Genomic DNA, 25,908 nt, shown 5'->3' with positions numbered 1-25,908 from the left:
TCACAAGGTCAGGAGATCGAGACCATTCTGGCTAACACGGTGAAACCCCATCTTTACTAAAAATACAGAAAAATTGGCCGGGTGTGGTGGCAGGTGCCTGTAGTCCCAGCTGAGGGAGGAGAATGGCGTGAACCCAGTGGGTGGAGCTTGCAGTGAGCCGAGATCGTGCCAGTGCACTCCAGCTGGGGAGACAGAGCAAGATTCCATCTCCAAAAAAAAAAAAAAAAAAGCCTCTCTAATCTTTATTTCCTTCCTTCTACTTGCTTTGGGGTTTTACTTTAAGGCGGAAGCTTAGGTTATTAACTGAGATTTTTCTTTTCTGATACAGGCATTTAAAAACCTGTCTAAATTTCCTTTTCACCACTGCTTTAGCTGCCTCACATAGACTTTGATTTGTTGGCCTGTGGTGGCAGCACGAGAGCAGAATATGAGCTATGGCTGCTGTAGAAGTCATGGCAGGACCAGCATTTAGAAAGTTTCTTCCACTCTTCGGAAGAAGGTATTGGTTGAAAGGCAAGTATTGGTTGAAAGGAGTGCAGCAGAAACTGTAACCAAAGGAGACATTAGGCTTCCAGAAAAATCTAAAGGAAAAGTATGGCAAGCAAGAGTAGTAGCTGCTGCTGGATGAGGCTATAAGGGAAAAGGTGGAGAGATTCAACCAGTTAGCGTTAAAGTCAGAAATAAATTTCCTCCAGGATACAGAGACACCAAAATAGTTCTAGATGACAAGGATTGTATCTTATTAAGAGACAGCGGACATTCTTGAAAGTATGCAGACTGAAACAAATCACTATTGAAATGGCATCAACATGAAGCTGCCCACTGAAGTTCTGCAATCTTTCATCATGCAAATAATGTCTTTTATAATAAAACTGGTAACTAAATTTTTTTGATATATTTTATTTAATTGATTCAGTTCATAACATTTCAAAACCTCCTTTGTGTATTTGATCCGTGGGTTATTTAGGAGCATACTGGTTAATTTGGGTGTCTTCCAGTTTCCATTCTACTGTGGATCTCTGATTTAATCATGTTGCAGCCAGAGAATATACTTTTTATGACTTCAATCTTTTTAGATTTACTGAGACTTGTTTTATGGCCCAGCATGTGGTCTATACTGGAGAATGTTTCATGTACACCTGAAAAGACTATGTACTTTGGAATCTCTTGGTGAAGAGTTCTTTCCTACCACCCCTGGCTAATTTTTGTATTTTTGGTAGAGACAGGGTTTCTCCACGTTGGTCAGGCTGGGCTCCAACTCCCGACCTCAGGTGATCTGTCTGCCTCGGCCTTCCCAAAGTGCTGGGATTAGAGGCGTGAGCCACTGTGCTCGGCCATGTTTAGCTTTTCTTGTCTCTTGTATGTAGCAGAGTTTGTGTTTTGCTTTGTATACCAATTTGAAAATTTTTTCTTAGAGTAGAAATAAAGTGCACGGGCCAGGTGCGGTGGCTCATGCATGTAATCCTAGCATTTTGGGAGACCGAGGTGGGCACCCTGTTTGAGCCCAGGAGTTTGACATCAACCTGGGCAACAGAGTTAAACTCTGTCCCTACAAAAATATTTTAAAAATTAGCCAGGCATTGCGGCACACACCTATAGTCCCAGCTACTCAGGAGGCTGAGGCAGGAGGATTGCTTGAGACCAGGAAGTTGAGGCTGCAATAAGCTGTGATCGCACCACTGCACTCCAGCCCAGGCAACAGGGTGAGATCCTGTCTCCAAACAAAAACAAAAACAAAAAGTGGATGCCCATTCACTGTATGATATGTTTAAATTAGTCTCAACTCATGCTATTTTGTTGTATTTTAAAAATTTTTTTATAGATTCAGGGGGTACAAAGTGCAATTTTGATACTTGGGTGTGTTTTCTGCGTGTATTGAATTATATTTATTATTTTTCCCCTGTATAGGGTCTAATTTTGCTTTTTTTGAATTTAGGAAGTTTTGTTTTTCTTCTACTAGTTATCTTTATAATAAAACTTCCTATAATGTACCTAATCCGTTTTTGTACTTCTAGTATTCCCTTTGTCTAAATATTTTTGTACTGTACACCACCTATTTACATAATACACTATGAGCAAATTCTTTTCTTTTTTTCAACTTTTAGATTTAGGGGTACATGTGCAGATTTCTTACCTGGGTACATTGCATGATGCTGAGGTTTGGGGTACAAATGGTCTCATCACCAAGGTGCTGAGCATAGTACCCAATAGTTTTTCAACCCTTGCCCTGCCTCCTTCCCTCCCCACAGTCAGCATCTATTGTTCCCATCTTCATGTCCATGAGTACGCGGTGGTTAGCTCCTAATTATAAATGAGAACATGTAGTATTTGGTTTTGTTTCTGAGTTAATTCGCAAGGTATACTTTACACACATTAAAGTATTTTACTTTTTAAAAACTCCAATCTCATGACAGATTATTCTGCTTTTTTTCTTTGAGACAGGGTCTCACTCTGTTGCCCAGGCTGGAGTGCAGTGCTGGAATCACAGCTCATGACTGCCTCGACCTCCTAGGCTCACATCATCCTCTTGCCTCAGCCTCTCAAGTATCTAGGACTACGGGTGCACATCACCATGTCTGGGTTTTATTTTTTGTAGACATCAGGTTTCGCTATGTTCCCCAAGCTGGTTTCAAACTCCTGATCTCAGGCAGTCCTCCTACCTTGGCCTTCCAAAATGCTGGGATTACAGGTGTGACCCACCATGCCCGGCCTTGCATTTCTTAATCAGATGCTTTCACCTAGCGGTTTCCTCAGGAAGGGCTCAACAAGAAGTATTAAATTCTAATTTTAAATTGTTTTTCTACAACCTTGTTATCTGAAAGACTGCTTTGTGGATATAAAATCCTTGAATCGTATTTCCTTCTTCCTTCAAATCTCTAGAAAATGTTGCTGTCGAGATGACTTATTTTATCTGTGTTCCATCATCCTTAAGCTTCCTACTCCTCTTCACCAGGAAATAAGGAAATTAAATTTAAGCATCCTCCATAGCTTAACCCGTACTCTTAGGTGTACGTTATGAATGTTTTTATTTAAGTCATCACAAGGACAGTGTTTTGGAAAGATGCATGGAGATATTTCAGATTTAGATGTTGGACATCTCTATCTTCTGGGACTAAGATTTTATGTCCACAAGGAAAGACGGCATGAGGCCCACACATCAGATGATTATTATTTCATAGACTTAAAGACACATCTTCTCCACCCACATTGCAATATCTCTGATATTGGAAGACATCTTACAGCATAATACAGGTAGAATTATTTTCTTCTAGTGGTACATAAAAAAAAGTACACATGGTACAATTAATGAAGTACTGAATTTGATGAAATACTGGTGTATTTTCTGTCCCAACTTGACCCAAAGCCCCATTTTTCCAGAGTTAGAATTTAGTCATAGACAATAAAAAGGTGGCGTGGTTCTCTTCTTTCCTGTGGATGTCCTGCTGAGTGGAAATGGGCTCCAAATGGTCTCTACCCTGCTCGCCCCAAGCCACTGCCTTTTAAAACACAGAATCATTGGTAGAGCACTCTGGAAACTTCCCACTTTGTGAAAGAGAAATTTGTAACTTGGTCCAGATTTGAGATGACTGTACTTTCTCAGCATTTTGCTTCAGTTTGATTCAAATTTTACTGTTTCTAGTAGACATTTCTTTGTGGTGTATATTACTGGATTATGGTCACTCTATAATTTTAACATAAAAATTTTACTTTTGGTTCTTTTTGTTTACAATGTTGGTTTTAAGGATTGAAGTAACGTGCCTGATCCGCCATCTTTCCCAGAAACTTATGGTCACATTTTCAAAAAGTTTATTACAAACATTATTTTGATGTTGCTATTTTGACTTAGAAAGTATTATAAAGGAAGCTGAAAAGTTATTATTTATGAAAGTAATGGCCATGATATTTTTGTAGTCCTATGAGGTCAGCAGGAACCTAGGAAACTTCAGATACCATATATTCTTTGGTTGGATGTGAAAAAAGGAACTAAGAAATTTAGTTGTTATTTTCTAAAATAAGACAAACAACACACAGAGAATACTACCCCAGTGCAAAAAAGTTAAAATTAAGACACTATTCTGTTGGATATATTACATATGCAAATAGACTAATAATCAGGAATGTAGGTTTATTTCATTAAAAAATAAAACAAAACAAACCAGACTCATCCCCCAAAGAGTACTTTATCCTTTAAAGCAGCAGCAATCACAAGGCACGTATGTACAAAATACCTCAAGCAAAATAGAAACTGAACATTCAAAAAATACGTGTTATTTAAAAAGACGTTGAAGACCATTTGAGTAATATGAGCATAGATTATAAAAATGGTAATTTTATTCTTCTACCTTTAACAAGAGAAGGAATGATGGTGTAATATTTATATGCTATCTTGTGGCACATATAACAAACCTTTATACCACGTAACCTGGTTTGCTAAAGAAAAAACAGGTAAAGAACTGCTTAAAAATGGTATTTTTAGTGCTTTCACATCTTTTGTAGATATCTGGAATCTGTAAGCTGAAAAGAAAAATTATTGTTTTCCTTAGCTTAGAAAAAGCCTGTAGTTACATGTCGCTAGGCAAACCCACCATACAGAAAAGGAATACATTTGAGATATTCTAAAATATAAAGGATATGATTTATATTCTGGGATCAACATAACAACCAACCCTCGTCCTAAAACAGATTAGAGGTAAACACATAAGAAATGTAAAGAAAGGTCAATTATATTAAAATAAAATAGCATCTGATTTAAATTATTGCTCACTTAGGAAGTATAATGAATATTCTCTGGCTAGGGATGCTCAGTTTAGAAATGGTGTGACATCAGTATTTAGTGTGTACAAAAGTTCTAGGATTCAAATACAATGCAAAGTTTATAATAATCACACAAAAACTGTTCCTTTTAGCCACCATTTAGCTTCACACGACGAAGAGTGGAAAATATGTGGTTTAATTAGACCTTCAACATAAATTTGTACCACATATGTTGAAGTGTTCCTGTTAGCTTAAATGCTACAGTCATTTTTATATGAAATATTAAGGAGTTAAGGAGTGCTTACTGTATCATTACTATTAGAAGGGAGGGAAGAGACACTGAAGCTCCAGTTTTAAATGACAACAAAAGAATATAAAATACTAGTATAAGAAAACATTTAAATAGTACTAAATGCACAATTTAAGTATGAGTTATACACTGTCATTAGTTTTCCTCTTAAAAAAATCAGTTCCTGGGCTTTTAGATGTGTTTTCTTTTTAAAAAAATAAGCATCCTTCTCATGGTCAATTGGTCCATATTGACATCATTTGGTAACAATCCTATCAAAGATCCACATGTTCTTGCTCTCCTTCAGGCCCCTCCGTGGCCAGCGGGAGTCTTGAGTCCTGTCTGCCTATTGTGTGGCAGGAGACCACGGTCCTGCGACTGTCCCTAGAGCAGGACGGCCTGGGCCACCTCCTTGATGGTGGACGCAGCTCTCTCCAGTTCTTCTGCTGTTTGTTCCACCGTGACCACAACCCGAATGCTGAGAACAGTAAAGGACACAAAGAATTATCTTTGTGGGCCAGGTGCGGTGGCTCACACCTGTAATTCCAGCACTTTGGGAGGCCGAGGCAGGCAGATCATGAGGTCAGGAGATCGAGATCATCCCGGCTAACACGGTGAAACCCCAACCCCATCTCTACTAAAAATACAAAAAAATTAGCTGGGCGTGGTAGCAGGCGCCTGTAGTCCCAGGTACTTGGGAGGCTGAGGCAGGAGAATGGCGTGAACCTGGGAGGCAGAGCTAGCAGTGAGCCAAGATCACGCCATTACAGCCTGAGTGACAGAGCGAGACTCCCTCTCAAACAAAAACAAAAACAAAAAAACAAAAAAGAAGTATCTATATGAGGTGAGGACCTCTGCTCACAGTCAGCCGTCTACGGACTGAGAGTCAAATCCACTGCCTCCTATTTTTGTAAACAAATCTCTCTTGGCAGTTGGCCTGTCTATTCATGTACCTGCTGCCCACAGCCGCTTTCTCACTACTGTGGCAGGTGGGTTGCTGTGGCAGGGACTCTGTAACCCGCAGGCCTTGGCATACACCACCAGTGCACACCCAGTCAGGGTGAGTTGCCGTGGGCTCTGCCTCAGAGGCTGGGAAACAGCATCCTGTCCATCATGTACTGCTTCAGGCAGTGCCAGGCACAAAGCAGGAATTCCATCCTTCTCAAATCAACGAGAGTTTGATTATGCATATTTATGTCAATAGCAATGTGAAAGCTCTGTAATACTCTAAGGTATGGCAGAAATGTTCAAGTTTTCAGGAAATTGAAGAAATAATAGCTTGAAAGGACAATGCTACCTCTGTCCCCTCAGTTCCCTCTGCAAACATCTGCTTCATGCATGTGACACATATTTATTGAGCTGTACTATGCAGTGCATGGAGTCCTGAGGGCACAAAACCAGCATGGCTCCCGTCCTCATGCACCTACAGTCTTACTAACAAGTAAACGTAGGATGTAGGATTATACCTTTGGGTAAGTGCAGTAAAAGATGAAGGGAGTAGCCCAGGCTGGAGTGCAATGGAGTGATCTCAGCTCACTGCAGCCTTCACCTCCCGGAACCAGGTGATTTTCCCACCTCAGCCTCCCAAGTAGCTGGGACCACAGGCGTGCACCACCATGCCCGGCTAATTTTTACAGAGATGGGGTTTCATCACGTTGCCCAGGCTGGTCTTGTATTCCTGGGCTCAAGTGATCTGCCCACCTCGGCCTCCCAGGTGTTGGGATTACAGGTGTGGGCCACTGCACTTGGCTGACAAGGGCAGGGTCTTTAAGGTGCTTTGAGCTGCTACCACAGTGATCTTCCAAATCCTGATCTGGCGCTCCGGGCCAGCAGAGCATTCCAACTCCCCGGTGGGCTCTCCTGCAGCCTCCCTGACTTGGCACCTGGCCTCAGGACCCTTCTCTCCAGCTCTTCTGCAGCTTCCATTCTGCACTCCCAGATGAACCTGGAGGTCTCCAAGCCACTGACAACCCTGAGCACAGCACACACCACCGCCTCTGATGGAGAGGCGCGACGCCCACAGGATGCCCGACACACACACTTCTCCAGGCTTGGTGTAGACATCACCTGTTCTCAAAAGCCTGGGCAATGAATGCCCCAGGGCAGAACTGAGCACGTCCATGCCCCCTCCTGTGACTGCCTGGCCCAGTGCAGTCAAAGACATTAGTCTTTTACTTTTGGTGTTCTTTTCTTTGTTTTTTTGTTGAGACGGAGTCTCGCTCTGTCGCCCAGGCTGGAGTGCAGTGGCCGGATCTCAGCTCACTGCAAGCTCCGCCTCCAGGGTTTACGCCATTCTCCTGCCTCAGCCTCCCGAGTAGCTGGGACTACAGGCGCCCGCCACCTCGCCCGGCTAGTTTTTTGTATTTTTTTTTTTTTTTTAGTAGAGACCGGGTTTCACTGTGTTAGCCAGGATGGTCTTGATCTCCTGACCTCGTGATCCGCCCGTCTCGGCCTCCCAAAGTGGTGTTTTTTCTTGATGCTGCAGCTTTTCCCCACCGTTGCTTGGTTTTTCCCAAGTGTTAGTGAGTGTCGCTGACTGAAGGAGCAGCAGAGAGGTGTGCCCACCCCCACCCAACACTGCCGATCGTCCCTGCAGGACAGTCCTTGCGGCAGGAACTCCTGGTCCGGCATGTGCTACCTTTCAGATGTGACAGATATGAGCTGATGGAAACTCAGTGTGCCCAAGTTCATTCCTGGGCTCCCAGACATTTCTCTGAGTTAACTGAGAGGGTACTCAGTGAGTCCTCAGGAGCTTCTCAGTTAAAATTTAAAACACTTCTAGTTTAAGAGCAGAAAACAGGTAATGTACTATATTTTAATGACAGATACTCTTCCTTAGCCTATGATAAGTCTTTCAAAATTTTTCAAAAGATAATGTATTTCATAGAGCTCAGAGCAGGGGGAAAAAATTAGGTCATATTTGAATGTCACCGACCTGGGAGGAGGGAGACACTTCTCTTCCTTCTCCAAGTAGCGTGCCTGAGTTAATGCGATACTTCTGTTCATGCACTGCAGGAGGAAAAAGAACACATCGGCAACCTGGACTTCAGACACGGCGGTCATTAAACTGGCGAATGCTGAAATCCTGCACTGGTAGCTTTAACTCACTTTTCCAATTATAATTGTTAGAAGATATCACCAAGATACTACACCACCACCTTGGCAGCAATGTCCACAGAACTTTCTGCAATGACAAATACCTCTGTTCTGTAGTGCTCAGCAGTCGCCATGAGCCCCGTGTGCCTGCTGGGCACAGGGAGATGTGGCTGGTGCTCCTGAGAGGTCACAGTTGTACCTTTTATTTCCACTTAGTTTAAATTTAAACAGCCACGATAGCTAATGGCTACCATTTAGACAAAGCAGAGTTAGAATGTGAGGAAATGGTGTGAGCAAAGTCCTGCAGGCTGGACTTAAGACCACCACCACCAGTAGGACTGTGTCAGAGAAAAATCATTGCACTTCAGATATTAGCAAAAACGACGTCCACATGTGGCATCTGGGCACGGCGCGAGCACTGCAGAGTCTCGCGTTAACAAAGTTTTTTACAGCTTTCCTACGTATTAACCATCTGTCAACATTAAGAAAAAATGAGGCCGGGTGCGGTGGCTCAAGCCTGTAATCCCAGCACTTTGGGAGGCCGAGACGGGCGGATCACGAGGTCAGGAGATCGAGACCATCCTGGCTAACATGGTGAAACCCCGTCTCTACTAAAAAAATACAAAAATCTAGCCGGGCGAGGGGGCGGCGCCTGTAGTCCCAGCTACTCAGGAGGCTGAGGCAGGAGAATGGCAGGAACCCGGGAGGCGGAGCTTGCAGTGAGCTGAGATCCGGCCACTGCACTCCAGCCTGGGTGATAGAGCGAGACTCCGTCTCAATAAAAAAAAAAAAAAAAAGAAAAAATGAAAACAATCTCTACTAAAATAAAGAAAGCATAAACACCAGAGCAAGGTAATAGGCTACAGTGTTTTCTTTCTGGAGTGATGAAAATGTTTTGGAATGAGACAGTAATGGTTGCACAACCTACTGCATGTATGATACTAAAAGCCACTTAACGATATACTTCAATAGGGTGAATATTATGGTATGTGGTATGTGCGTTATATTAAAAAAAAGTAGCAACAGAGCAAAGGCCAGTGTAAAGGAAAGAACAATTATTCCACGTGTCTGGCAGTAAAGGTATCTGCCTGAAGAGGGGTCACGTCACAGGCTGCGAGGAAGGGATGGACAAACCATACCAGGCAATGACAGCAGCCTCCCGCTGACTCTAGGCTCTGGAAGTGTACTTGGAAAAGTGAACTCCTGCAAACATCTGGACTGGCTCTGTTTCTAGCCCTGGCTGGTTAAGAGACATTATAAACAACAGCTCAGTTTGGAAAAACAGTGTCCTGTTGAGCAACTCAAAATAAACTTGGCAAAGCCTCTCAGATCTACAAAACTTAAATAAGAGTTAAGGCAGCATGGTTTTTTTCTCTCCTTCAAATATTGAAAAGAAGATGAGGGGAGTGGGACAAAAGATTCGGAAGATTTTAAAAATGGAAGCTACGATGATACACAGAAGTGGAAGATATATATATATAAATGAAGTTTCTAGATAGTATTCTGTTCCCTACCCCAGACTGCTCTCTTCTCACTCAACTCTCAAGAGGATTTCCTTAAGACAGCCAGGATCAAACCAGGCCCACAGACAGGAGTTTGAGATCTGTGAGCTGTTCACAGACTTTTCTTTTTTTTTTTTTCTTTTTTTTTTTTGAGACGGAGTCTCGCTCTGTCGCCCAGGCTGGAGTGCAGTGGCCGGATCTCAGCTCACTGCAAGCTCCGCCTCCCAAGTTTACGCCATTCTCCTGCCTCAGCCTCACAAGTAGTTGGGACTACAGGCACCCGCCACCTCGCCCGGCTAGTTTTTGTATTTTTTTAGTAGAGACGGGGTTTCACCGTGTTAGCCAGGATGGTCTCGATCTCCTGACCTCGTGATCCGCCTGTCTCGGCCTCCCAAAGTGCTGGGATTACAGGCTTGAGCCACCGCGCCCGGCCGACAGACTTTTCATTTCCTCTTTCGTTACGTGGCTAATCCTTGTAAGCACAGTATTTTAATACCGAGTTGCTTCATTCACACGTCCTCCTCTGCGTCTCTCTTTGGTACAAAGCAGTAGTAAGACTTTAGCTGTTGCTATCTAATGAAAAGAGAACACAGGTGGATTTACTATGCAAAGAATACACTGGCATCTGAAGGAAGCGACTGTCCCTCAACATGAAGCATGTGTGGACAACTGTCCCGATGCAGTTCAAGAAGAGACTCAGTGAGAACGGCGGAGCGATCACTCAGACCCAACACCAGCGTGTGCAGCTCATGAGCCTGCTCTGCGAACACGGCTCTCAGCTGTCCCACTGGGGCAAGTCTATTGAAAACAACAAATTCACCTGCCTCATGAAGGTAACGAAATGACTGGGAATTTTACTGGCTTGTCCATTTAGTATGTATTTAACTTATAAATTTGTTTTAGTTTTCCATTTGTATGAGAACTCTAATCACAAAGATGTCACACTTAGCTTTGTGTTTGTATGTATTTAAGGAACATTACAATACAAACAATGAGGTAGTAAAGCAGGCAGTGGGATGTTTTTCTCTGTTGAGAGAGTCTTCATGTCCACAGAGTTATTCCTGAGGGGACATCAGCTGCATTTCCTCACCTCACAAGATAAGCAGCTCCAGCCTGATTATTCATAATCTGACATGTTTCTTCAGGAAGCTCAGATCCTGAGGCTTGTTTTATTTTTTTTAATGTAATTGACTCTAGAAGGCCACATTTTATGAAGTTCTCCACAAATCTGTTATTCCAGATTATGTGGCTCAAACATTTAGGACCTAGGACAGCTGAAGCCAGGTAGGCAGCAGAGGCTGCCTGCACACCCGGTCTGTATACTGCACAGCCATGTGGCCTAGAAGAGCCTGCCTGAGAGGCTGTATAGGCAGATGAGGCTTAGGACAGGGCCTGGCCTCGGAAAGGCACATGATAGGTGGTAGCTGCCATTATGACCCCAGAAACCTAGTAGCATCACTCATAGCTACAGCCTCTGGACAAGGAAGCAGAATCATGCCCATTTGCATTCTCAAATACATACTAGCTATATGTCAGATTCTTCTAAAAGCAGCAGCAGCAGCAGCCCACATAAAAGTCCAGATTCTTCTGAAAGCAGATGTCCAGCATCCCAGGACTTGGAAGAGGGGAGCAGGGTGGGTGGCATTCCACTGCCCCTCCTGAGTCCTTCCTGCCCAGGTTACTCTGCTGCTCTTCCTCCCCCTTTTAAAGAAACTTCTGCTGTCCCTGCACCACTGTAAACCTGCGTGCAGGAAGCACTCTGGAGGGGCAGTGCTGCCAGATGAAAACAGGCAAGTGGCTTCCCTGGTGATGTGCTTCTTAGACAATTAGTAGTAAAATAACTTTTGGAAGATACAAGAGCATCCTGACTTCAGGGTGACTGCGAGTGGACTGTCCCTGAGCTGTGCTGTGGGGACAGCCAGCTGTCCAGGAATGTGTGCGACGCCCACACACAATGCCTCCCCCAACTACACATAGGAAAGCCTGGCTTTGTAAAACGGTGAGCAAGTGAGTTTTCTGCAAGGCTAACTTTTCAGAGGAGAGGCTAAGTATATTTAAATGCAAAGTGGTACAAAATAGAATAACTTTGGAGGGAGCCACATATTGACCCAATGGGAGGGCCTGCTGCCCGTTACCATGGCCAGATGCTAGGAAGCACCTGGAGGATTAAGATTCCATGTCCAGAGTGGGTCACCAGCATCTTCCTTTCTACTCTCTTCTCTCTCAGGGCAGAGAGACTTTTCTTAAAAAATAACATTAAAAAACTGCTTGGGGCAAGGGCAGAAGTGGTGTGGGGGGATCTCCTCAAGTAAATGGATACTTACTTGATCTACAATTTCCTGAAGCAGTCTGACATCCTGCTCGCGAGACCCAGTGCTCTCTTCCAGTTGCAGGTGAAAGGCTGGAGAAAGGGACTCCCCCACCACTTTTAACCCAGAAATCCTGCAGAAGGGAAACACACACACAGCCGGAAGTTCCTTCCAGGCTCAAAGATCACCCACGGAGAAACAATGTTAGAAGTCCACAATGTCAAGGCACAGTGAACGTGCAGCAGCTCGCGACTGACGGGAAGCATTATTCCAATTCCAACAAAGAAAGCGAAACGAGGCACCCTGGGCGTTGCTTCCTCATCTAAAAACGTTTGCCTGTGATGTGGCTTCTCGAGAGCAGGACCTGGTCTCATGGCCCCAGCCTCCCACCAGGGAGTCTGTGCACCATACTACCGGCCTGGGCGCCCCTCCTTATAGGCCCTCTGGGCCCCAGCTTGGTCTGTCATTCCCTTGCCATGTGCTCCCTCGCCCCTGATGTCTGTTCTTCCCTGTGCTGGCTACACATGCTGGGGCCCAGCTCCAGCACTGCCTGCTGCTGGGGCCTTCTTCATCACCCACTTTAGGGAAGGCTCAGCTCCATCATTTGCTATGTTTCATCCTGTCTGGATCGTTCACAAGCTACTCACTACAGTTTATGTTATGCTTCCTTGCTTATTATCTATGTCTTTAGTTCTTATTTTGTTTCTCATTAATTACAGGGATGATTTCTAACATTAACAACATTATGCCCCATCTCTACAAACAAAACAAAAACAAAAATACAAAAATTGGCCGGGTGTGGTGGCTTGCACCTGTAGGCCCAGCTACTTGGGAAGCTCAGGTGGGAGGATCGCTTGAACTCAGGAGGTCAAGGTTGCAGTGAGCTGAGACTGTGCCACTATACTCCAGCTTGGGTGACAGAGTAAAAATCTAAAAAAAAAAAAAAAAAAACCCAACAAAAACCAAACATACATTATATTTTGATTAATAGCCATATGTTTAGATAGAAAAATGTCCTTATTTGCATGTTATGTTTTAGATTTTACTTGTATTAAAATTATTTTCTTTTTACTTACGATTAACAGCACAAAAATCTGTAGCTTCTCAAAGACAGATCTGTAGGGGCCAAATCCTGTATTTTTAAATTAAATTAAATTAAATCCTGTATTTGTACTACAGCTGTCAGGAGATGCTATGCCATATTATTAATATCCAATAAGGGTCATGTAAAGTCTACTTTACCCTATGATAACAAATATGATTTGAGTTTTGACCTACCTCCCAGGACACAAATATGATATATGTCTATCTGAAACTGGCTAAACATTTTAGATTCCTTTCATTTAGTTTGTTTCACCTAAAATGATTTGTTTTTCCCTCAGAATGAAATAACAACAAAAAGCACTAGGTAGCACAACTGAATCTTCCCAGTTTAGGACTCAACAAGCCTTTACAGAGTGACTACTGCATGTTACAATAATGTGAATTCCGGAAACTCATCTGACCTGGCCTTCCAATCACCCTTGGAACATTATTAATTAGCATCTCCTTTCTTTAAATATAATACATCATGCTAGATCTCTCAATAAAGCAGCCTACAGGTTTGAATCATGGAATCTTGAGGATGTGGAATGTGAGGGAACCTCCTAGGTTAGTTCTTTACTAATGTAGAAACTAAGCAATACACTTTCAAAACCCATTTCCTGTGTAAATTCTGACCATGTTAAACACATACATCAAGTCTCTCTCTTTTTTTTTAAGGTCATATATTCTCAGAGTATTAAAAAATTGCTTTCAGCCAGGTGTGGTGGCTCATGACTGTAATCTCAGCCCTTTGGGAGGCTGAGGCAGGTGGATCACCAGAGGTCAGGAGTTCGAGACCAGCCTGGCCAACATGGTAAAACCCTGTCTCTACTAAAAATACAAAAATTAGCCGGGTGTGGTGGTGGGCACCTGTAATCCCAGCTACTCAGGAGGCTGAGGCAGGGGAATTGCTTGAACCCTGGAGGCAGAGGTTACAGTGAGCCAAGATCGTGCCACTGCACTCCAGCCTGGGCAACAAGAGCAAAACTCTGTCTCAAAAAAAAATTGCTTTCCAAATAGCATTTCATATGAATCAAATGGCCTCAATTTTCCTCAGGAAATACCAAGTGGCCAGGCATGATGGCTTGTACCTATAATCCCAGCACTTTGGGAGGCCAAGGCGGGGGGGAACACGAGGTCAGGAGTTCGAGACCAGTCTGACCAACATGGTGAAACCCCATCTCTACTAAAAATACAAAAATTAGCCAGGCATGGTGGCAAGTGCCTGTAATCCCAGCTACTCAGGAGGCTAAGACAGGAGAATCGCTTGAACCCGGGAGGTGGAGGTTGCAGTGAGCTGAGATCGTGCCACTGTGCTCCAGCCTGAGCAACAGAGCAAGACTCCATCTCAAAAGAAAAAAAAAAAAGAAATACAAGGCACCTGAGGTCCATATCTAACTTGTGCTTTTTGATCAAATGGTCTCACCTCACGTGCTGGTGAGAGAAGGAATTAAACAAAATGCCCGATCTCTGGTTGCCTAGATGCTGAATGTCAGATGAGCTTAATTAAAACCAAATGGACACAGTTGTAGCTTGAGTTCAGAGAAGCCAAGTTTCAGAGTCTATTACATTACTCTTTAATGAAAGACTTTGCCGGACATATCATCTTATCCCAGTGGATAAACAAGCACAGGGCTAGCTCCCAGGGACAGAGCAATCACCAAGGTAGCCACGGTCTACACTGTGTGCTTACAGTCTATAGGGAGAACCAGACACCAATAACTACAATTACAGTAACTACAATTACAATGAAAACAGAGGCAAACCAGCATAGGATGTTAACTTCCTTTTCCAAACTCAACCTCAGAGATGAGAAGTGAAAAATTACAGAAAAATTGAACAAAAAAGTTACTCAGAACTAAACATTGAAGATACTGCCTCTGAAAATATTTATCTTTAATATATTTATTGGAAAATAAGAAATAAACCCAAAAGCTAAATGCAAGAAGCTGAAGAAGAGTAAGAACACAATGCAATGAGACAGTGCATAAAAATATGGAAGAAAACACTATGATGAAAACACACAAAACCAAACTTACACAAATGAAAAGTTAAAATAATATGGATATATGAGAGATAATCAACAACTATCCCCAAACCAAAGGCTCCAAGCCTACAAGGCCTTAAAGTGGGAGACCTACTCTCAACCTTTGAAGAAACGATCAAGCCGTGTTTTACTCAGTGGAGCCATGAAGTAGAAAGAGTGGAAAATAGCCAAATCATCTACTGAAGCTACCCTAACACTGACTCCTATGTTACATAAAATTGGTATAAGGTTATAGATCCATTTAAATTATAAACATACATATAAAAAGTCAAATTAAAATATTAGCTAAATAAATCTAACAGTGGAGAAAAACATATTATAATGAAGGGTTTTCTCAAGAATGCAAGGATGGTTTAACATCATAAAATATTTCAATGTAATTTAGCCATAAGACAAATTTATGATTTACCTTAATAGAGGTAAAAAAAAAAAAAAAGGATAAAGTTCAACATTTATTTATGATTTTAACAAAAGGTCTTCAAATTTAGGAATAATTTAGCCAGGTGCAGTGGTACATGCCTGTAGTCCCACTAGTCGGGAGGTGAAGGCAGGAGGATTGCTTGAGTCCAGGAGTTTGAGGCTGTAGTGTGTTGACTATATCTGTGAATAGCCACTGCACTCTAGCCTGGGCAACACAGAGCAATCTCGTCTCTTAAAAAAAACACAAAAGAAAATAAAACTAGGAGTAATTTGATAAAGCCTACTCACCAAAAACCCATAGCATGATGTTTTATATTTAATGAAGAAGTGCTTCTATACTGGGAATAACAAAAGAATGTTTGCTATTATTGCCACTGTTCAATACAGATTGCAGACCCAGACCAAAGCAATAAAATAACAAAATGAACTAAGATGTAAAAGCATTAGGAAGCAAAGAGAGAACACCATTATTGCAGATAACAGGACTTCTATGTACATCATCATAACAGAATGAAACAACTACTGGAAATAATAAGAGTTTAGAAAGACTCCTGGATATAAGGTCAGTTTAGAGAAAACAGTAATAATCTTATGAATCAACAATAAAGTAGAAAATGTAAGAGAAAAGACAACTCCATTCACAACAGCAACAAAATCTATAGGATGTCTGAAAATCTCCTTTAAAGGTTCCATGAAGGTACAAGGGCTTTATAGGAATTCCATTAAAACACACAAAGGGAGATTTAACTAAAGAACTCTTGTTCATGATGACAATTCCCTCCACATTCATCAGAAAAGTTAATGCAATTCCAATCAAGATTCTAGCAATAACTTTGGAGGAACCTGTATTCCAAAACAGTAATAAAAACAGACACTAGTGATAAACCTGTATTCCAAAACAGTGACAAAAACAGATAAAATAAAAACAGTCTGAGTAATGAGCAAATACACCAATGGAATGGAAGAGACAGTTGAAAAACAGATCTAAGTACAAATGGGAACCTGGTATATGATAGAGACAGTGCTGCCAACCAGTAGGAGAAAGGATGTTTTATACTTAGCTAGATGTTATTCAGAAATTGACCTCAGTAATCTTAAACTGAAATACTCTTCTTTTGACCAATTTCTTTCTCTAGCCACCATCTTGTTTCTCAGTACCTCTTTAGAGAAAAACTCCTCAAAACAGTCATCTAAGCTGTGTCCAACTTCTGGAACCTCCTTCAAGCAGGCATTTTACCCCACACTCCCCTGAAACTGCTCACCATGTCATAACACCTTTACATGATGAAGTCAAAGGATCGGTGTTCTGTTATCTGGTCTGGCCTGTAAGCAGTGGCATGTCACAGGCTGACCTCCTACATAAGCAATTTCTTCCCTGGCTTCCAGGACTCTAGGCTCTTCTAGCCTGCCTCTTCCTCACTGGTCACTCTTTCTCGGACTAGTCTTGGCTAAGTTTCTGACCTCTTCACATTGAAATGCTTCAAATAATATCTATATCCCAAGACTCAAAAATTTATCTCTAGCTCAGTATCTTCCTCACACTTCAGACTTGCACATCCAGCTGCTGCTCTGCACTCCATGTCTGACGGGCACTTCGGGCTTAACATAACCACTGCTGACTTTCCCCAGTAAGTGTTTCTCCACAGTTCTATCTCTCTCACTCACTAGCGACTCTACCTACTTACTTTGACCAAACCCCCTTAGCTCCACCTGGAGTCTTCTCTTTCTCACTCACCCTGCATATGAACTTCTGCTAGATCCAGTGTGCTCTCCCTTCAGAAGATACCCAGACTTCTCACGTCACGGATCCCACCATGGTCAGAGTCACCATCACCTTTCGCCTGCATCAATCTCCTAACTGGTCTCCCTGCTTCTGTTCTTATTGCTGTTCAATGTATTTTTTCACATCATGCAAAAGTAATTTTGCTAGGGTATCCAACAGGGTGTGTCACTTTTTTGCTCAAAACCATGCTAGGACTTTCTCTGTGTGTCAAAGCTCTCATCAGGGCTCACAAGTCCCTGTGTGTGGATGGCCCAGGACCCAGACCTCATCTTCCACTAGATTCCCTACTCCTTCCCTCCTGTAACTTTGACTTCTTTGCTGTTTTTTCACTCTTCTCTGTAACCATCTAGATACCAGCACGGTTTGCTCCTGCGACCCTTTTGAATGCATGTTTGCTATGAGGTGCCGTGGAGTCTTCCAACTGTGGATACTGCGTAGGCAACTGGGTGTGAGACCTGGAGCTGCAGTGGTCCAGGGTGGAGCTATGAAGCTGGGAGCTGTCTACATACAGGTGTTATGAAATGATGTGGAGCTCCAGGTGTGGAAGAAGGTAATGAGAAGAACAGAGAACCACAAACAAAGCCTCGAAGAACAAGGTATTGAAAGAAAGCCTTCAGAGACTGAGATGGAGCCATTCAAAGATGTAAGAGGAAATCCAGGCGTGCAGTGTAGCAGAGTCCAAAGAAGGAAAGAGTGGTCACCTGTGCTGAAAACTATGGGGACATCAGGATGAGCTCTGAAGATAGTCCACTGGATTCAGTAGTCAGTGGAGACCTCCACAAAAACAGTCCAGGTGAAGGGCAGTAGCAGAAGCCAGGTCTCAGAGCTGCCAGTGTAATGAAGACGTGGAGATGACAGCTACTGAGAGGAGCAAAGGCATGGGAAGTTACAGAGGGAAATGTCGGGTGACAGGCAAGAGGAATTTAAAGTGGACGTGACTGCTAATCAAATGATGCAAAAAAGAGAACAGGCTGATGACAAAGTAGCAGGCAAAGGCACTCAGTCCTTAAAAAAGGGCCTGTGGTTGTTGGAGCAACATTTATTGGTCTACAGGAGGGAAGACTGGTTCAGATACCCACAGGTGTGTAGATTTGTCAGGAAATATGACAGAGTCCCAAGTGACAGCATAAGGCCAGGTTGTTAGCTGAAAGTGAGGGGAGTGAAGACAGAGGGTTAGGAATTTTGGAAAGAAAAAGTGTGACAGAGCTGGGGAAGGAGGAGGATTGGACTTAGAAACTAAGACAGGTTACACCATAGAGTGAAGGGTACGTGAAGCTGGCACTGATCAATTTCCAGTGACTCCAATATGCTAGGCTGTGTCGGCATATTAATATTTCACAAACCAATGGAACTGGAACCAATACAAATATATCTCCCTACCATAAATCATGCAAGAACTGCTGTTACTATCACACAGACACACCCAAAACTTTAACTGTCTCTGCCCCTTCTTTATCTGGAACAGCTGTGATGTACTCATTTATCAATTGTCCTTTTCTTTTAGTTAAAGTCTCCAGTTTCTGTATCTGGAACAGAGAGATGACTTTCATGACCAAGAAAGCATGTTTCACCTCAGGAAAGGCAAAAAGAAATACCTTGGGCAATATGAAATCACCTTCTATAAGACCAGGAATGTGCCTGGAGATAGCACCAACCTCGATCTTTTTTTTTTTTTTTTTTTTGAGACGGAGTCTTGCTCTGCCGCCCAGGCTGGAGTGCAGTGGCCAGATCTCAGCTCATTGCAAGCTCCGCCTCCCGGGGTTTACGCCATTCTCCTGCCTCAGCCTCCGGAGTAGCTGGGACTACAGGCACCCGCCACCTTGCCCAGCTAGTTTTTTGTATTTTTAGTAGAGACGGGGTTTCACCGTGTTAGCCAGGATGGTCTCGATCTCCTGACCTCATGATCCGCCCATCTCGGCCTCCCAAAGTGCTGGGATTACAGGCTTGAGCCACCACGCCCGGCCTCGATCTTTTTTTTAACTACAGAGGAATCTTAAAGAGTGACTCTTGAATAGTTTAAAAAAAGAAAGAAAGAAAAAAGAAACACTCATAAAATTTCACTTATTTTTCTTGTGTTAAAACTTAGTAATTTACTAAAATGTAACACAGATGGTATGAACCCAGTCATCTAATTATGTAATATATAACGGCATCCCTGTATGTGTGCCGACATGGAGAGATGCTTCAATGTTTACCCTGGTTATTTCCAGTGGTAAGATGGTTGGGTTGTTATTTTCATCTTTCTATCTTCTGTACTGCTATAATATTTTATTAATGAGTTTGTTTCATTTTCAGAAAAACAAAGTCATGATTCTTTAAAACAGATGATCTGGTTTTACACAAATAAACCAACGTGAGTGAACTAAGTTTTGGTTTCTTAGTTGCAATTCAGTCAAACTGACCCAAGCCTATAAATTTAAAACTTTTCATTAGTTGTTTAAGTGTGGTGCAGATAAACTTTATGTTGGTTGAAAATACGTAAAACTCACCCTTGTAAAGCTTTATGAATTTGTCTGCACTTTTCCTTCAACACTGCAAAAATACCTAGATGAAAAAAATACGTTTGAGAGTCTACTTGGAACATATGATAGTCCTAACCTAAAAATATTTTTGAAGACCCAGATCAAGTTCATCAATTTAAAATGCTGCAAATCCTTCTATATACGAACAGAGCCAGGAACCCATACTCCCCTGAAGGCCAGGCTTCGTCTCTGGTGCATGCTACCCGGCCCCTTCTCACCTCACTGCCCCACTTTCACCAAACCCGGAAGGATGCTTTCAAGAGCAATCAATGCCTCTTACTCTCATCAAGATCCTCAAGGTGGTCTGGCTAAGAGTCAAAGGGCACAGATTTACTGCTTATTTCTTTATCCTCAACTATCTAGTGAAAACTCAACTGTAGCACAGTAATTTTTACAATCTTTTCTTGATATTTTCCTTTTTTATTCAAGGAAAATCCCACAACTAAAGTATCTGATGAGAAGTTAGGAGTGCCAGGCCACCTGAGAAGCAAGCATATGAATGAGCACAGAGACACACCTTTTCTGGTTCTCTGAATCAGTATCAGTGATGAAGATTCAGAAATACTGTACCGGGTAGGGCCTGCAGGGCCTGCAGCTCCCTTTCTGTTTTAAGCTTTGCAGAGGCGGCCCTGTCACAGCCAAAGGCCACATTTCAAATTCTTAGACTTTTTATTTTTCCCACTGAGTAAGTTCTTTGCTGGTAAACTGGGCTTGGCTTCGGTACCAACGGATGATTCAAAGGCTAAAGGCGAAAACTCACAATATTTATAAAATTATACAGATAAAAGAGGAGCATGCTTCAGCTGATTTCTCAAAAAACTATTAACCAAATAAGGACTGGCTTCTTTACACCAATGGAACGTTTAGGCCCAGAACTGGCTGAGAGCCCCTCCTCCTCCCAGGATCTCCACCCACTATCTGAGCCAGCCTTGCTCTGGCTCTGGCTCTGGCTCTAAGCACAGGAGAAAAGCTCTGACCCCGACTCCCTGGGGCAGGAACAGCTTCTTCACTGCCACTCTTCCTACGAAGGCCAGATCGTGTAACTGCAAACCAGTTTTGTCTGGCAAATAATTTCTCCAGTAAGTAAATCCGTAACACAACTAATGTAACCTGACATCTCTTTGATTTCTCGAGTTTTTCAAGGGTTATACCTGGATTCTCTTCCATGATGTTGAGGGCCTCAATTGCTGCAGCAGCTAACAGGGGAGGTAACGAAGCTGAAAAGCAGTATCCCTGGCCGGAAAGTCGCTGAGAAGAAACAAATCAGTTGAAGACACGTATATACATTCTCTGCCCTTTCTAGGTAAACATTTTTAAGGCATCGGTTCTCTAAAACAACTACTGAACAGCGTGTACATGTGGTGACGGGGTAAGATCCAGCCATAAATAAACATGATACGTGTAACAGAAACACGATTTTTTGTTAAATGAGAAATCATTTCTAAATAGAAAGTATTTTGAATGATTCTTTAAAAATTGACATTTAAATAAAAATTGTGTGATAAACTAAGTAAAATTTTGTATTTCAAAGTTATATTTTGAGGTGACCAATGGAGAAATTAGTTTCAGTTTTAGCTCCTTTTTTAAAAAAGAACCCACCTGATGGTCAATTACAAAAGACCTGCCACAGCAGAAACCTCCAATAGAAGCAAGTGCATTCTCCATGTTGGCACTGATAAGATCAATATCATCAATCTGCCAGAAAAGGAGTGACAGTTATTCCACAGTTTAAAGAAAAAAAGGCCAACTTCAGGCCTAGAGATAAAATTTAACAGCATCAAACTGTCTGTTAACATCTGGATTCAAACTACCTATCTACATGAAAATAAAAAATAAACCATACATCTATCGCTGAATGAACTGTAGTTTCATGGCCCATCTCTGAAACTCTCATTTTATATATTTTTACCATTATACATGACAAATTAACTCATAGCAAAGACAAATAAATTATAAGAAGATAAAACCCAAAGCTGTTCAAAATCCAAAGTAGTCACAGGTACAAAATAAGAGTATTTCCTTGCTAAAACAGTGGTCTAGCTGGCCTTCCCCATGGGATGCACCTGAGATAAATAAAAATAAGTCTACTGAAGTTTTGAGCACTTTATTCTTGTAGTATTCCACACGCCTTTCAGCATTTCATAAATCAATTTATCCAAACGTCATGGCGATGGAATCTTTGACCGACTGGACAGCAGAAGAACCTAATGTGCTCTAATGACCTACTGGGCTTTGAGTCCTACATCTTTCTGACCACTCAGAACTCCTTTGGTGCTCATCTTTGGCTCCAGCCCTCAGCACCAAGTTCCATTCTGGGCACACAGTAGGCATTCATCAGTACTTACTGATGGGCATGTTAATGGACTGTCAGAACACAGCTAGTGTTTTCCTCAGTGTTTCATAGATCCAACAGAGAGACTCTGCACTCCTGCTCTTTTTAAAAAACATTTTTAAACCTTTCATTACGAGAAATTTCAAGCCTGAACAAAGTAGAACAGAACAAAGAATCCCCATCACCCAGATTCAATCATTATAAACTCAAGGACAACCCTGCTTCATCTATATCCCCTACCACCAGCATCACTTCTTTGTGGTGAATCCCAGACTTCATGGGGTTTCATCTATAAACATTTCACTGTGTATTTCTTAAAGATAAAAACGCTTTCAAAAACATAATCACAAAACTACTATCATACTTAAGACGTTAACAAGTTTTAAATGTTAAACGTAAATTTGATGTTAAATATATTCAAATATTCAGTGTTCAAATTATCTCTGACTGTCTCATCAAATTTTCTTTTAACAGCATTTGTTTGAATCAGGATCCAAATAAAGCCCACACATTCCGCTCTCTACTCTCAGGCACTTGTGAGTATTTCCTCAGTGACAACTGCTGGAAGCATTCAGAAAACTACAACAGTGAAGTTCGACTTTTTTCCTTCATAAAAATTTTCATGCCTTAAAAAAGGCTGTAGTGTACTGCTAAATCTGCTTGAATTACACTTTCATTTATTCCATTTATCTCCTCAGTGCATGTAATTGTTGAATGTCAGTCTGCCTTGGAGGAGGTGCTTACATCCAGCCTGTCAGGATATTCACTCTGCTCTACATTTTTCTCTGGGACTACATGGTAGTGGGATGTAGATAATCTAAGGCAATTTATGTTTTATATTTCAACTCTGTAACATAGGTTGCACAGCTCTTATGTGCATGTTTTGGAGAAAAAGCTTTCTGTAACTCTTCCCTTGGTGGTTGGTAAGACAGCTGTTGACGACTGGCTGACTTCCTCTGCCCTGAGGCTCCAGGAGCAAAACCCACTAGGCACTGTGGGCAGTCTGGGTCCCTTTCCCTCAGAAAAGGAAACATGACACCTCACTCTGTTTGGGGCTTTAAGAGGTTTTGCTGAATGCATGCCAGTGCTGTTTCTGACACACACACACACACACACACACACGCATAACTGCATCTACCTCCCACAAACATATTATATAGAATACAGATTTTTAAATACTAGAAACTGCACCGTTTCTCTGTTGTCATGAATACTTCTGAAAAGACTACTCAGGAAATTCTTGGTGATTTTAAGAAATAATTGGAAGGTAACATTTAACCATTTCTAGAGAAGAGACACTAAAGGCCAATTCAAATGCAACTCTGCAAACACAGCACAAACAACCATGACTACCCACTCTGAGTTAGTAAGTTCAGAAGGAAGATGGGGTTCCCTCTTCTGGCTGACTAGACCCATCCTGGGCTCACTGAGGTGACAGACACCAAAGTTTCGTGACCCTTCAAACGGATAAGGGGTGTTGTCTTGTGCCTATAAAAATATATGCCTAGCAGGATGGAACTACACGTCTCCTATAAGAGGGGAAATGTTCCTAAAAAGGGGAACTTACATTGATTCCATAGTGTTCAGTGACTCCTCGGCCATGCTCTCCTAGGACTCCAAATGAAAGGCTTTCCTCCAGGAAGATTCTTGCTTTGTATTTGTATTTTAACTTAACCTAAGTGTTATATAAAGGTTAAGACACTAATTATTAGCATCATATAGAACATATTATGAAGAAAAAAATTAAGATTAAAAAGTATGTACAGCTGACCCCCAATACTTGTGAATTCTATATGTGCAAATTCATCTACTTATTAAAATGTATTTGCAGCCTCCAAATCGACACTTTTTTCCTGTCATCACAGACATGTGCATGTGCAGAGCAGTGAAGAATCTGAATGACCAGACACGTGTTTCCCCAGGTGAGGGTGAACGGGCAACTGTTTCAGCTCTGATCCTGTGAATAAGTACCCTATGGAAGGTCTATTTATTGCCACTTTTTTGGACTTCTGTGTTTTCTGTTGGTGATTTTGGTATTTAGAGTGGCCCCCAAGTGTCATGCTAAAGTGCCGTCTACTACTCCTAGTGCACGAAGGCTGTGATGTCCCTCATGGAGAAAATTTGTGTTAGAGAAGCTTTGTTCAGGCATGAGTTGTAGTGCAATGAATCAACAGACTTTTAAATAAGACACCTTTGAAAAAAAAAAAACACATAAAGCAAGTTTTGTGTCAACTGGTTGATGAAAATGTTGTAACCAGAGGCTCAGAGGAACCTAACCCTATTATTTGCCCAAGCAGCAATAGTTCAGTCTTTCTTATTCCAGTGTTCATGGCAACTTTACAGAATATTAAGTAGAGTGAATAATGAGAATCAACTGTACTTTAGATGGTCTAAAATGATTCAGCTGAACAACAGACAGCACAATACTCTATTTTTTTTTTTTTTTTTTTGAGACAGAGTCTTGCTCTGCCACCCAGGCTGGAGTGCAGTGGCAGGGTCATGGCTCAATGCACCCTTGACCTCCTGGGTTCCAGTGATTCTGCCACCTCAGCCACCCAGTGTGTTGGGATTAAAGGTGTGAACCACCATGCCCACCTTCAGTGCTTACCTACACTTGAGCTGTTCCTACACTTCATCTTTAGTTTCACTGCTCTGGCTGTGTATCTGTCCATCAGTACTGCTTCATTACTGTAGTCCTATAATATATGTCCTAGTACCTTCTGGTTCACTACCTCCCTCACATTATTCCATCAACCGTTGACACTCTTACAAAAACAGAAAGAGGAAAACAAATACATCTCTTCTACTGACACTTAAAATATATTTAAATTTCTTCAGAAATAGTGAAAAAATTAAAAAATAACATATGAAATCTTATTTTGAATCCTTATTCAATTAATAGACTCCTAGATTAAAATCTCAATGGCCAAATGCAAGGGTGGTTCAACATGGAAAAATAAAATATGTATTACATACACATTAGTAAAATGTAGGGGAAAAAAACCCCACATGATCATCCCAATAAATGCAGAAAAACACGTCTGACAATGTTAATGAACTTTAAAAACATTAAGTGAATGAAGCCAGAAAGAAAAGGTCATATATTATATGATGCCATTTATAGGAAATAGCCAGAAAAGGTAAATCGATAGAGACAGAAAGCAGATTGGTGGTTGCTGGGAGCTAGAGGGAGAAGAAAATGGGGAGTGACTGTTCAATGGGTTTGAGGTCTTCTTTGTGAGTCATGAAAAGGTTTTTGACCTAGAGTTGATGATTGCACACATAGTAAATGTAATAAATGTCACTGTCCTGTACAATTTAAATTGGTTAACTTTGTGTTATGTGAATTTCACCTCAATAAAGGAAATTTCAATGGTCATGGTTTCTAAAAACAGTTATGTTGCTTTCACTACCAAAACGCTAAGTTCTGGCCAGGCGCGGTGGCTCACGCCTGTAATCCCGGGACTTTGGGAGGCCAAGGAGGGTGGATCACCTGAGGTCAGGAGTTCAAGACCAGCCTTTCCAACATGGATAAACCTAGTCTCTACTAAAAATACAAAATTAGCCGGGCGTGGTGGCACATGCTTGTAATCCCAGCTGCTTGGGAGGCTCAGGCAGAGAATCGCTTGAACCCAGGAGGCGGAGGTTGCAGTGAGCCAAGATCGTGCCATTGTACTCCAGCCTGGGCAACAAAAGCGAAACTCCGTCTCAAACAAACAAACAAAAAAAGCAAGCTATGCTTTCATTCATACGCAATTCTATAAAAGGTA

The 25,908-nt window shown here is 41.9% G+C and overlaps 1 protein-coding gene across 1 annotated transcript in view; it reads right to left on the bottom strand.

Annotated features, from left to right (window-relative positions):
* Positions 1-4,109: 4,109 nt before the first annotated feature.
* The window catches only part of SPTLC1 (serine palmitoyltransferase, long chain base subunit 1), a 36,744-nt gene continuing 14,945 nt past the window's right edge, over positions 4,110-25,908 (bottom strand). Inside the window, exons 4-10 of the mRNA XM_011948002.1 lie at positions 23,706-23,813; positions 21,406-21,501; positions 20,958-21,054; positions 19,774-19,828; positions 11,967-12,084; positions 7,980-8,053; positions 4,110-5,522 (exon numbers count right to left, since the gene is read on the bottom strand). Coding sequence (XP_011803392.1) covers positions 5,429-5,522; positions 7,980-8,053; positions 11,967-12,084; positions 19,774-19,828; positions 20,958-21,054; positions 21,406-21,501; positions 23,706-23,813 — 642 coding nt within the window. The 3' untranslated portion in view covers positions 4,110-5,428. The remainder of the gene's footprint in view (positions 5,523-7,979; positions 8,054-11,966; positions 12,085-19,773; positions 19,829-20,957; positions 21,055-21,405; positions 21,502-23,705; positions 23,814-25,908) is intronic.

The sequence above is a fragment of the Colobus angolensis genome, unplaced genomic scaffold (assembly GCF_000951035.1).
Source record: "Colobus angolensis palliatus isolate OR3802 unplaced genomic scaffold, Cang.pa_1.0 Scaffold272, whole genome shotgun sequence".
Taxonomy (NCBI): domain Eukaryota; kingdom Metazoa; phylum Chordata; class Mammalia; order Primates; family Cercopithecidae; genus Colobus; species Colobus angolensis.
This window is presented reverse-complemented; position numbering and strand designations above follow the sequence as displayed.